Genomic DNA, 13,134 nt, shown 5'->3' with positions numbered 1-13,134 from the left:
TGCCCCACAACCCAGAGAGATTCCAGCAGTTTCCCACTGAGCCTCCAGTGTCCCACAGTTGTGCAGGATAAAGGACACTGACACTGCCACAGAGGACGTGCTTCAAGTCCCTTCACAGCTCCCTTTCACAGAAACAACCAGCTACAGAAAAGGTTGGTTCTGTGAAAGGGAGCTGTGAAGCTTTCATTCTCACATAGAGAACACAATTGCATAGAAAACATAGACGTTGATCCTTCTGAAACCCTAGCAAATTGTGTCACTATTTCCACATGTGGCATCTGATTCACCTTGAGATTATTAGTACCAAAATTATGTTAAGCAAGGTAGTATACATGGCAGAAATAGCTGGATGGTGCCAACGTCTGAAAAGGAATCTATTATGTAATCGTGTTCTAAGATAGCAAGCATTGGAGATGTTCTCTGTGTTGTGCATCTACATCTACATCTGTACAGATATAAATGAAAGCACTGTAAGAAAAATCTTTATATAAAAAGGTGTAGAAGCTTCTCATGGCTTGAATTCTTGCAAGGGTGGATTTTAATGACCTATTTTAATTTTTATCTCTTTACTAATTGGATACACTAATAATTTTTTTAAAGTTTCAGATATAAAGAGATTGAAAAATTCACTAGATAGAATTATTTCAGAGCAAAAAGAGCATCTGCCTAAGTCCACAAAAACTGGACTTCTGATGTAACATGTGAAAGCATTCAAGCAGTGTTTGCTACTTAAATTTACATACCCATTTGATCCCATTTGATAAGACCCTTACTACAGCTATAACTTTCTAGTAAAACACCTAACTTCTGCTTCCTAGCATATATTTGATTTTTTTGCTTTTGTCATAGGGTGTTTTATAGTGATATTGGTGATGCCTTTCTTTTAACTGTGGCAAATCTTTAAAGTGTAAAAAGGGAAAATATTCATCCCTCCTCCACTTCCTCACTACCTCATCAGTAATTTGGCCTTAGTCCTGCATTTCTTCTGACATTTGAAATTTCATATTTAGCAAAATAACTTCCTGATCTGATTCACAACTGCTGACTTCCCCAGCAATGCCCAGTAAAGATGTCTTGTTAATTTACCTCAGTGAAAGGCTGCATTTGGATTTGGCTTTTCAAGAGTCCATGCATTATGGTGTTTTCTCACATTTCCCAGTGTTACACATCCCATTCCTCCACACCCTGGCATGTGACAGTAGTGACAGCAGTAGCTGGGAAAGCTGATACCTGCACAATAGCTGGGAATAGCCTGGGTTTTGCTGAGGGGAAGGAGGTTAAAATTAATTACCTTCCTTTCTGAGCTCCTCTTTGAAAACCCTGGGTTACTCTTGTAATTTAAACATGTAATTACACTGATATTTATTATTTTATTTACGTAGTTATAGTTATCTGTCTTATTAATTCACATTATTTTATCCCTCTTCTTATTTCTTTGCACAATAGGCATAAAAATGTAAGTGAGCTAAAATGTGGACTAAGAAAAACCATATAATTATTTAGAGAGTTGCTGGCCTACATTCCATAATAAGATACCATTCATATTCTGAAAGTGAGATATATATATATGGTTTTAGCACACCTACACAAGTAGTATACATCCTCCTTAGCATTTTCCATGTTTCTTCTTTGTCACATTTAAGCTGCCTGACACGAGATCCACAGAAATAAATTAAATTTCCATTTTGTTGTGCAACAATACACAGACAAAAGATTCACATTATATTAAAACGTATTCAGATATCCAGTTCAGCCCAGCCTCAGTAGCCAATCCAGAAAAGGAACCAAAGGAATTGGTGTTTCTATAGTTTATTGTGCCAAACAAGTGACACACAAGCACAGGCCACTGCTTGGAGACTTCATATGGAGGTGCATTTTGGCTGCCTCTCTTTGTCAGCCTGCTCACACATCAGCTCTACAGAATCTGATTATTCAGGCAGGCTGAAAAGTAAATTTATCCATGGTCTACTCTGTAGGAATAAAAAAATAAATTAAAAAAGAGACTATTTATATTAGAAAATTCTACATATTATCACTGGGAGCTATACTACTGTGCTTTGAATTAAAAAATACTTTTATTCTAATCAATTTTGCTAAAAGGGTGTGTCTAAAGCAGTAAAGTTAATTTAACATTCTTGGCTTGGTTAATACTTTGCTAATTCAGTGCAGAGTTTATATAAAAGCATTTTAAAAATTTCAGCATTTGACAAAATTAGTACTCGTTTTATGATAATGTTGTTAATTTAATGCTTGACTTGGAATTATACTTCAAAGTGAATTGGAAAAACATGCCTTTTCTCTTGGTGTTGCAGATATCTCTGTTCATGCACCAGTGAACTGACCTTAAATTTTAACATAGGCAGCACAAAATTGCTCTTGTATTTAAATAATTTTTTCTGCAATTCAATCATCTAGTCCATCAATTTCAAAAGGATATTGCAACAACCTACCCATGAAAGCTAAAATAATCTTTAACATTATCCTTTTATGTTTATTTTCTGGAAAGACCTGCAGTGAATTTTGCTTTCTGATATATAGACATTTATATCGATATGTATACAGAAATACATTATTATTATTCATTCTGTTAATCAGTGTGCTTAATAAAGCCATGCTCATAGTCACGGTCATTCAAGTTCAAAATTTTGCGTCATCTGGTGAGTACAGACAGTTTGTCCTGATTTCTCACACTAATAAAGCTCTTATTCCATCTCAGATTTTCGGCTGGGGAGGGAGGGGGTGCTTGGCCATTTGTCTGAGAATTCCAGATGCCCAGGAGCCCTCGGAGAGCAAGAATTTGGAGTGGCCTTTTAGAGCAGCCTGAGCAAGGCTCAGCTGGGTGCTGTGTGAAGGGTCAGTCTCACCATCAGGGCACAGCAGCTCCATTTTTGCACACACTGCACAGCTGGGCAGCTCTGGAGACAGAGGGGATCTGCTCCTACAGAGGAGATTTCTTGGACTGACATATGTATATCCTACCTTCAAATGAAACTGCTGGCACATCAGCAGGCTACGTGTGAATTACAAAGAGTAAGATACAATCTCACTCAAACATTTGTCTATAGATAAAAGCTGGATGGGATTTTCAGGGCTTTCACACCAAGCAGCCTCTTGTGTGGGCGTTGTTGTCTCATGTTTTGATCACTGGAACATCTATGTTCTTGACAAATTTCATTTGCCCCGCTGGCACTTGGTCAAAGCGATGCCTGGGAAGCAATTTCTGCAGATAACAGAAATCACAGTGGCTGGCTTTGCTGTGTCCCCTCACTGTGTCTTTCACACAGCACATTTTGAAAGCAGTTCATAGTTCAGCCCCAGCCTACGTGTGCCATTCCTCATTGAAATGCTCACTCCCTTCTCCACAGCACAGATCTCTCTCGCTAGTTTTCTCTATTTTCAAGCAATTTTTTGTTTGTTTACACTGTTATTTTTTTTTTGCCTTATGAGAGAGCAAGAGGAAGTTGAGTCAAGGGAATTTAGATTACATACTGGGAAAAGATTTTTTGACCCAGAGGGAGTGGAACAGGCTCCCCAGAGGAGTGGTCACAGCACCAAGCCTATCAGAGTCCGAGGAATGTTTGGACAATGCTCTCAGGCACAGGGTGGGATTCTTGGGGTGTCCTGTGCAGGGCCAGGAGTTGGACTTGATGAGGCTGATGGGTCCCTTCTAACTCAGCATATTCCATTATTCCATGACTTAGTACAAAACACTCCCTACAAACTCTTCCTGCAGAATTCCAAGGCAAAAGGACAGCTCTTTACCCAACTCCTGTCATGCTTACTTGGTCCCCTACATTTCTGTGGCACCTCTGTCAATGCAATGAACAACTTCAGGCTCATATTTGCACATCAACCTCCTAATGAAATTAAACAGCTGAGCTCATAAGCATAAAAACACATTCTCTATTGCTGTTTCTACTTATTTAAACAAACACACACATATCCATCCTAAAAGAGGTTCTAGAGAGGAGAGAATCGACAGGAAAAAATACCTCAGACAAATGCTGTAATAAACACAACAATTAGGTTTCCTTCTAAAAATTCAGAATTTCTGATACTAGCCAAGCACAGCAGGAGGGCTGCAGTGTGGCAGAAGGACACAAAGTGCCCTGTGCCCTCACCACCAGCAGCAGCTGTGGCTGGAGCCACTGCAAGGAGCCCAAATGGAGGCACAGCAGGCTGGGGGGCTGTAGCACCTGGAAAGAGCCATCAGCAGCTGGAAACATCTGGAAACACAGCTGGGAAAATGCCATGGTGAAAGGGTGTGCTGCTGGACACCACAGGCTGTGGGTGACCCACGGTGGGGTGAGGACACCACTGAGGGAGCCAGGCTGAGGTGGGGACACCCCAAGGAACGGTGGCCAGGAGTGTCACAGCTGAAGGGACAGCAAGGAGGGACAGTGAGGAGCTGCAGAGCCAGAGCTCCTGCTGGAAACCAGCCCTTGGCTCAGCTGCCTTGCACCTCACCCTGATGGGGAGAGGCTGAAGGGCAGCCAAGGTGCTGGGACTGGCCCCACACAGGGGTTGGGCACAATTTCAGCCTGGGCAGCTGGGAGGAAAGGCTCAGGTGGGTGATTCTTTCCTTTTCTCAACACAAATGCAGTGTTGAGAAGCTTGGGTAATTTGACAATAAGTTATGTAAAAAATTCTGTGACTCCATGGTGTTTTACACACAGCTCAGTTCATTTTCAAATAAACTGTAAATTGGAAAAAGTGACAATTAGCTTTATAATACTTGCTTTTTAAAAAAGTATTTGCACAATATTTCCACTGTACTACTTAAACAAAATCATTAATTTGGACTCAAGTTACATATGTTTTTACTTTTTGGTTTTTGGGGGGTTTTTTGTTTGTTATAGATGAGCCTTTTGATTTTCCCAAAGTAAAATTTTCTCTTAAAAAAACAACTTTTCTTTTTTCTTCCTACATATTTCACAGTAACTGTTACAACTACTGATAAACACAGATCATACACTAAAAAATGGCTGGTCAGGCATCTTAGTAATTACTCTAGTTGAAACAGTCTTTCAACTTACAGAAGTTATTTAGATTACACTTAATCACATTTAAGGACAGTAAATCTTTTTTTTTTTATAAAGTATGTAATTATATCTTCACACAACATGAGTTTCTGCTCATTATGCAATTTGCATGGAAAGGGATTGATATGACAGTCTGAACTGCTTGCTATGTGTTAAAAATACTGTATATGTACATATACTCCATGCACATATACTTCATTTTCTATACAATGTCAATTATTTACATTTGTGTCTCTGGGGTCATTTAATTTAGTACACAAAGGACACTTCCCTTGTAGCAAGAAAACAAAAAGGTCAAAATCTTCTTTATATTCAAGAAGTTGAAGATGTTTACACCTTGGAGAAAACAGTTTTTTTTACAAAGTATTGGCAAGAGAATATCAGCAAAAGAAAATTTATGCAACAACCAGGTCCTCCTCCCTTCCCTCCCCTGAAAATCATAGTTCTGATGTCAGTTTTGGATTTCTTGAAGTCATCCTTACCCACGAGATTAATCCCATTACTCTTAAGTACAGTAAAACCAGCTTCTTGTCACAGCTTTAAAACTTGTACCTGTAGCATGGAGAACTCACTCACACACAAGAGGAGCTGCTGAGGATCTGATTTCTCACTGCTGTTAAACACCAGCAAACCTCTACGCAACTTACACACATTTCAGACCAGAACATGAACATTGAGGAGCTGTGCTGGCATTTTATTGTGCCATGCAAGACTTAGCAAAAGCTAAAATCTGCATCTATTAATACTTACATTTTACCCATTTTGCACTGTATTGCAGAAGCTGAGGGGGAAAAGCAGGGGGGAAGGCAGACACACCCTGAAGTTAAAAGTTATGGTAATATACAAAGTTCAAGCAAACTAAAAAAAAAAAAAAACAAACCAAACCAAAACTATTCTTTGCAACCCCAGACTGAGGGCTACTTCTTTAAAGGGTTTTAAATTGTAAGTCACAGACAAACAGCCCAAAATCTCTGGCACTTAAAGAATCTCACACTGAAAAAACAAATGTGTCTGTCCAGTGGGTTCAGATGTCATCCATCACCTGTCTGCAACTTTTTTCAAGTGGCTTGAGTGAAGTAAAACATGACAGATAGCAATAATGGTGGAAGAAAAATAGTAAAAAAAAAAAATCCTGAGACACTTACAGCAATTATATTGAAGAAGTCATCATCTCCAAGGGTATCCAAAATAGATGAAACTGTCTGTTTTGCAATAGTCAGGCGAAGTCCTTTCATACTGCCACTGACATCCACTAAAATTACCACATCTTTTGGAGAAGTTGCTGCCTGGATGTACCTGAGATGAAAGAAAAACTTTTAAATACTGAACTTTTATAATTTCAAATCTCTTAAGCACTGGCAGTCATCAATTGCCTACCACTTTCTGTTTCTGCAGTCAAATGCAATGACTCCATTCTCATCAGGTTCCCATTTAATTCCTGTTTAAAAAAAATAGAGGATAAAATATTAAATTCAACTTTCACAGTACCTGTGGAAAATGCATCTGTGGTATTGGGGCTAAGTGGCAGTTAATGGAGTTTCATACTTCAATCTAATGCGCTGTGCCATCATAACATAGGATTTACTGGGGGGAAGAAAAGTTCCTAAAATAGAGCAACCAGAAATAATTTCTTTTCCTCACTCCCTTTTAGCCTACTGTAAGTTGAAACCTCATCAGGTCTAATATAGTTCATTGCACTATTTTCACAAAATTCTTTCCAATTCTTGGTCTTTGGTGCTGGCAAGCTTTATCACATCTTGCCAAGTCCTTTCCAGACCTTGAGCACTTCTGACCCATGGCTGGCTCCAGCAGCTCCCCTGACACTACCTGCTTCACTCACAGGTCATACTCTGAATTTTCACATCACTGTGAAGACATAACATCTCCTGGTTGTGGGTCAGAAGAAATAGGATAAAAAAATCTCCAAGGAAAAAAAATGACAGGGGAACTCTTCCTGCTTTTTTCACTCATTTTCGAGCACAAAATAATAGCCTTGAAAATAAGGACTAATATTTGAAATATCATGGAGCTTGGGAACAGAAACGTAATCTAAAACTAAACAGATTAGTAGTCATTACTCTCAGCCACTTTCAGACATGCAGGCTTATAGTGAACTTGCTTAAACTCAAGACTTAGAGAAACATGGGTTGCTAAACCACATCAGCCAAAGGAACAGTACCACTATGAGCCTGATTCAAAGGTACAGAAGCTGAGAATCAGTTTATTTAGCCTCCTAGTTTATTATAATGTGGTAAATTTTGTATAGCATTAAGCATAAAACTTAATAGGCAACAATATATGTTTTAATCTATTTCTATAGAAATAATACAATGATGTGCTTTATTACAGCTGGTGTGAAAATAAACTTTCAAAGAAGTTTTTTAATTTTTTTAATGTAAATCTGCCAGGTTAAGTGGAAGTTTAAAAACAAACAAAAAAAACAAATAATGATGAAGTCTTACTGTGTGCATTGATAGAGCACAGAATTCACGCTTACTACTATATGAAGGATCTAATCCTTTTGCTCTCCTTCTCACAGACTGTTTAGAAGTTTTTCACATTTTTCACATGTCTGTATATGTCTGTCTGAATAGAAATTTTATGAGTTATCATGAGGGTTTCAGCTGCAGATAAAAATTGGTAGAAAAAACTCAAATTTTCAAAATGTTGGTTGGAAATCTCTCTGAGAAGTAGATGAGGTAAAATCAAATCTGCAAGTATGTGTGGCAGTCAGGATTTGTGACAATACTCAATGCAGCCGTGGAATTCTTTATTGTATTTTAAGAACTTCTCTCTTCCTACCTGGATATTGCCTGAAAAATCCCTTTGCACTTCCAAAGTACTGCCAGATGAGAGAAGGGTCACGATCAAAGTTATCAACAAACACCTTATTTAAAGATTCTGACCAATAAACTCCATTTACAATGGCTGGATCTGGAAAAAAATAAAGAACACACACAATGAAAAATTATTTTGTTAAGTATAAGAATCCCATAAACTCTACCATTTTCAGCTTATTCAATACCCAAAAGTCTATTGACTGAAAACTGTTGCAAAACGGTTTTAGTTCACTTTGTCAAATAAGTGATCCAAAATAAATAATTCACTTAAAGAACAGAAGTATGGCTCAAATAGGGCAAAGAAACCTGGTACTACTTTTTAGAGAAGTTAAAATTGTTCTTTAGAGCATCTATCTTGAACTACCACATCTAATTTAGATCATTTACTCAATGTACCTTCCCTAAATGCATGGAACGTCTCATGGTGACAATTAATTTTTTTAAACATTAAATTTGGTAGTGTTTGAAAGCCTTTATGTTGGAACAAAAAGTGAAACCTTTTATTTTTCACTTGAATATGCATAAAAACACATCTCATTTCAAATACTACTAGTTGTTATTTGGAAAACACTGAACCCACATTCCACAACAATTACCCAATTAGTTTTTATTTCCACTGAAAGAGAACTACAAAGCAAATCCTTGATGCTGAAACTGTTCTAAGACATCCCCATCCATCAATCCATAAGACCCCAGGCTGCTCAAGTGTGTCTTTAAGCTGCAGATTTGGTTCAATAGAGGGAAATGAGAAATCAATGAACATGTCTTAGAAAGTTACTGGATTTCAAACTGTGAATTTTGAAAGGTGAGAAACAATTAAGCTACAGGACATTCCCAGTTCAATCTTATGTGAAGTCAGCAGAATGGAAAGGAAAAAAACAGAACTGAAATCACAGATGCATTATTTAATTTGCAAAAGTGTGCATACATGAATACACAGTAACATTTGCTCAAGCATTTGAAATAAAGCAGCCATTAGCTTGCAAAATAATGTCACTGTACTGATTTCAGAAGACTGCTTCAAATGTCATTTTAATGGAGTGGAAAAAAAGGCAAATTGTTATCTTCCCCTTCATTCATCAAGAAAAAACAGCAGAAAAATGGAAATGTCTCAGCTATACAACTTTGCATGTTGCTTTCACCTAAATATTTAGGCTTATATAGAAGAAATGCTGAAGAAGCAAGGTCAACAAAACAGATATTTTTAAAACATGTGGAGTGCAGTTACTTGTTTCTCTAGATGATGACATAGACACTTAAAATCTGCCACACCAGACATATCAAACAAACTGATGTCACTGGTCCAAGGGCACTGACTTCAGTCCTGCCTAGCTGGCAAAATCATTGTCCAATAGTTTCCCAATCTGTAGTTACCCCAATAATAAGCTGTGACCAAAATATCACAAATCAGCTCTCAAAACTGAGATCTATCACTGGTTTGTAAAAATATGCTCCTATGTCAGCATCCCAAAATATCAGCCCATTGTTCAGCATTTAGACATTACCTGAGCGTTAATGTGAGAATTCCATTCCTCAACCCACAGGAATTTCCCAGTACCAGTTCAAAAACTGATATTCTGATTCTGCTCCTATGCTTGTATAATGGAATATCCAAATCACTAAAAAGCACAGTGGCACTATTAACTCAGCATCACAATCCTGAGATAAGGCAATAAGTTTAATTCATCTTTGAAAAGAGTGACCAATTCAGAGGGTTGGGTTTGGGTTTTGTTCTTTTACTTTTCCTGATGTTGCTAGGAAAGTCTGTTGAGAGGAAAAGAGAAGGCACCATTTCTCAAGCCTCCAGAGGGCTACAGGCTCTTTATATGCCTGCAGTCATCAGGATTTGTGAAAAGCCAAACAAATCCAACTGAATAATTCTATATTCATTTATATTCAAAATAACCTGCAGTGCTTCTTAGCAACTTATGTTTGGATGTCATTCCAAGACTGCCCATTGTACCTAGGTATTTTACAGTTTTATCAATTTATTGGATGTCTCCTGTCCTGGATTCCTCAGGGCCTAAGTTTTAATGTCCTTCCCTAATGAATCAGAGCTGTAATGCCACCTGTGAGCAGAACCCTTTTCCTCCCAACCCAATGACAATTTTCTTTGAATCCTATATGCACTCCATTTCCATAAGTTTATGGCACAACTTCAGTCATTCGCCTCTTATGTTCTGAACTGAAGTCTTTCCAGTAGCATATAAAAATATATTTGTATATAAAAAATACAAATATAAATCTCTTTAAAAAATTATTTTGAAATATCCATGCATATTTTAGATTACATTTTTTAGACCATCTGTGAAGAGCCACTTAACATGTTTATATATCTATATTACAGATTAGAGAACTCTAATAAATATAACTCTGGAAATAAAATCAGGAAATTTTCCCTGAACAAGTCTGATAGAGTCCATATTCTGCATTAGGCTAACAACACTAATCACCCAACTCCTGATCACTCTAAACACTAATCCAGTGACTCTGAAACTAATAGGCTTATTTTTTTTAGCTGGAAGGAGCAGGCATTAGGCATTTTAAATAATAAAGAGGGCACAATTAAATGTGACCTGGGCTCACTGTATTCCTTCAAAATGAAAGCTGGTGACAATTCCCTGCCTTCCCACACCCTGCATGTCTGTTATGCTGGTTGCTCTTTTTACAATATATCAAGTTACATTTTAGGCACCAACCACTTCAATAAAAGAAGCATATAAGGCTACAATCAGTTTGATCCTTGTAATACAAGGAAAAGTGGTGTAGGGACAAATGTAGTCCCAGAACAAAACAGGAGACCTGGAAGTCATGAGTCTCTGCTGGCCGCTACACCTTCAGGCAGAGGGATTTCACTCTGGAGCTCTTTGTTCTGGACTTTATAACTCTGCTACATGGGTGCATCTCTGTCCACATGCAGCATCCCAAATACAGCTGCATTTCTGACCATATGTCTCATTAAAATCTTACACTCTCATCATCTAATAACCTGTATATTAAACTTGTCCTGGGCAATTTCCACTTTTAGTAATTACGCTAAACTGTTTAAATTCCCCCAGTACTTCATTTAGAAAGAGTATTCTTAAGTTTTTCAATTACTGCTGCATCCCCCAGATAGTTAAATGTCAGTGGTGGTAAATTAATCTGTGAGAATATCCAGAAATTTGGTGAGGGAGAAAAAAAATATAAAAAATATAAACCTTAATATAAATGCAAAATCATCAATGTGAAGTTATGGGGTTCAAAGATAATAAATGGAAATAGCTTTCACCACAGTTTTTGAAATATGATTTCTGCTTTTGCTTCCTGGCAGATAAAATATAATAAAATATTCCCTTTCCTGTGTATTTTAGATGAGCCGGTTTGCAATTATATGGGATTTTGCTCCACCATTGTTTGTGTAGATGTTACCTGTTTTTACTGACATTTAACATAAATCCAACCTCCAGGAAAATAAGTACAGTGACACGAAACTGAAATGAGATTGCCTGAGAACAGTACAAATGCATGTAGCAATTAAGTGCCTGTCACAGATCCTGCTGGCCTGAAAAGGACTGAACAAAAGCAAGGAAGGGGCACAGACTAAAAGATGTGCAACAGCCAAAGGTAATGACTTTTTTTTATGTTCACAGAATCCAGAGTATGGTAAGTCTATAGAACAAAACTAATACCTACACAACTCATTTTACATTCCAATTATTGCAGCACGTTTTACAGAAAATAAGGGAAACCACTGAGGAACTCAGTAACTATGAAGTTCTCTTTCTTGCCATGTTCTGCTTTATTTTCAAGAAAAGAAAAGTTTCTAATGATCCTTAATCTTTTCTCCCTGTTCTATTCCTGTTGTGATATAATCATTACTTTCTCCTGGAAAGCTGTCAGAGATGCTGGCATTGAAAATGATCTTTCCTCCTGTAATATCTGACAGCCCCAGCAGCAGCCCTAAACTGCAGAGCAGCTCTCTCCTACCACAGAGCAATGCAAGCACAGCCTACGGGCTCAAACACTGGAAAAGGAATGCAAAATCCTGCACTTTTTCTGGCTCAGAGATAGCAACAATATTAGCTTAGTTTTTATGACATTGACAACATATTTAGTCTGGTCATATTTTAAAGAATAACAAAATCACATACTTTGCTGGGACATATACCAACAATCTAATAATTACACTACTCAACACTAATATGAATGCTTTTCAGGGTGGTCCAGCAGACTCAAGAGCTGGGGCTGGATGCCAGTTTTGGCAACTGCCTTCACTTTTTTCTCTCTTTTCCCCTCTCTCTGACTCCAGGGTAATGTGGATGCATCAGCTCACAGATCAAAGCATCTGGCCATCTGTAGACATAAAAGAAGGTGTTTGTCCATTTTGCTTCATGTGCTAGGAACTGTTCACCAATGTCAGAAATCACATTCCCTCCTTGCAAGAATATGGGATGCTAAAGACTTCCAGTACGTGACTGCATAAAGGCAGAGCAGTAGGCACTTAGTGCCTTCATCTTCCAACATTCCCTAATAACCTCACCCTTCTCCTTTGAAGTGGCAGCACAAGAACTGGAGTATGGCCAGATGTGTTTATTTTTATGCTGAGTTTCATGAGTGCATTTGGGCGACATTTTGTATTGTTTTATGGTTGGGGGTGTAGTGTTCTTCTTTTATTTGTGGGGAGGAGGTTTGTAATTTTTTTTTTAATTAACGAGATGGACTGAACTTCAACTTTAGCTCATTTGAAAGCCAGAATTAACAGCTGCAAACTCCTCACTAACAGCATTCTGAGATAGAGATTCATTCCTGTCTCCTAAGGGCTTGCCTTCTCATGAGTTACAGAAAGTGTCCTGCAGCAAATCAGAGGCAATTTGAGCTCACTTCATTTGGTGCTGGCCTGGCTGGACTTTGCTTAACTTCTCAGATGTAACAGCTAAAAGCAATCAGTGTGGGGGCTGGCCAGTGGGCAGGTTAGAGCAAAGCTCTGGAAACAGCATATAGGCACCAGCTATGAAAATAAACATTAACTTTTGTTTGAAATTAAAGGAGAAACTCAGAGCAGAAGTCAAGGGCATCCCAGGACAAAATAGAAGCTGCTGTTCCAGGAGCCAGGTATATGGGGCAATTAGACCTGTCTCTAACATGCTCCTAATAGATGGGATTGCCCACCCAGCAATTGCTTTGAGCTGAGAGCTAAAGTCAAAAGCCAGTAATCCTGACAGATAAATTAATTCATGTTACTGCAGATAGGGTATTTCTGTATTTTCAGT

At 38.0% G+C, this 13,134-nt stretch overlaps 1 protein-coding gene across 4 annotated transcripts in view; it reads right to left on the bottom strand.

Annotated features, from left to right (window-relative positions):
• CACNA2D3 (calcium voltage-gated channel auxiliary subunit alpha2delta 3) overlaps nt 1–13,134 on the bottom strand; it is a 467,160-nt gene that overhangs the window by 209,615 nt on the left and 244,411 nt on the right. For all 4 annotated transcript variants that reach the window (XR_005626120.1, XM_039695505.1, XM_039695503.1 and 1 more), the window contains exons 6-8: nt 7,845–7,976; nt 6,420–6,480; nt 6,188–6,338 (exon numbers count right to left, since the gene is read on the bottom strand). Coding sequence is in view for 3 of the 4 variants with exons in the window: in XM_039695505.1 (XP_039551439.1) it covers nt 6,188–6,338; nt 6,420–6,480; nt 7,845–7,976 (344 nt within the window). In the remaining variant the exon portion in view is untranslated. The remainder of the gene's footprint in view (nt 1–6,187; nt 6,339–6,419; nt 6,481–7,844; nt 7,977–13,134) is intronic.

Source organism: Passer montanus, unplaced genomic scaffold (genome assembly GCF_014805655.1).
Source record: "Passer montanus isolate IOZ18808 unplaced genomic scaffold, ASM1480565v1 scaffold9, whole genome shotgun sequence".
Taxonomy (NCBI): domain Eukaryota; kingdom Metazoa; phylum Chordata; class Aves; order Passeriformes; family Passeridae; genus Passer; species Passer montanus.
Note: the sequence above shows the minus strand (reverse complement) of the source record. Positions and strands in the feature narration are given on the sequence as shown.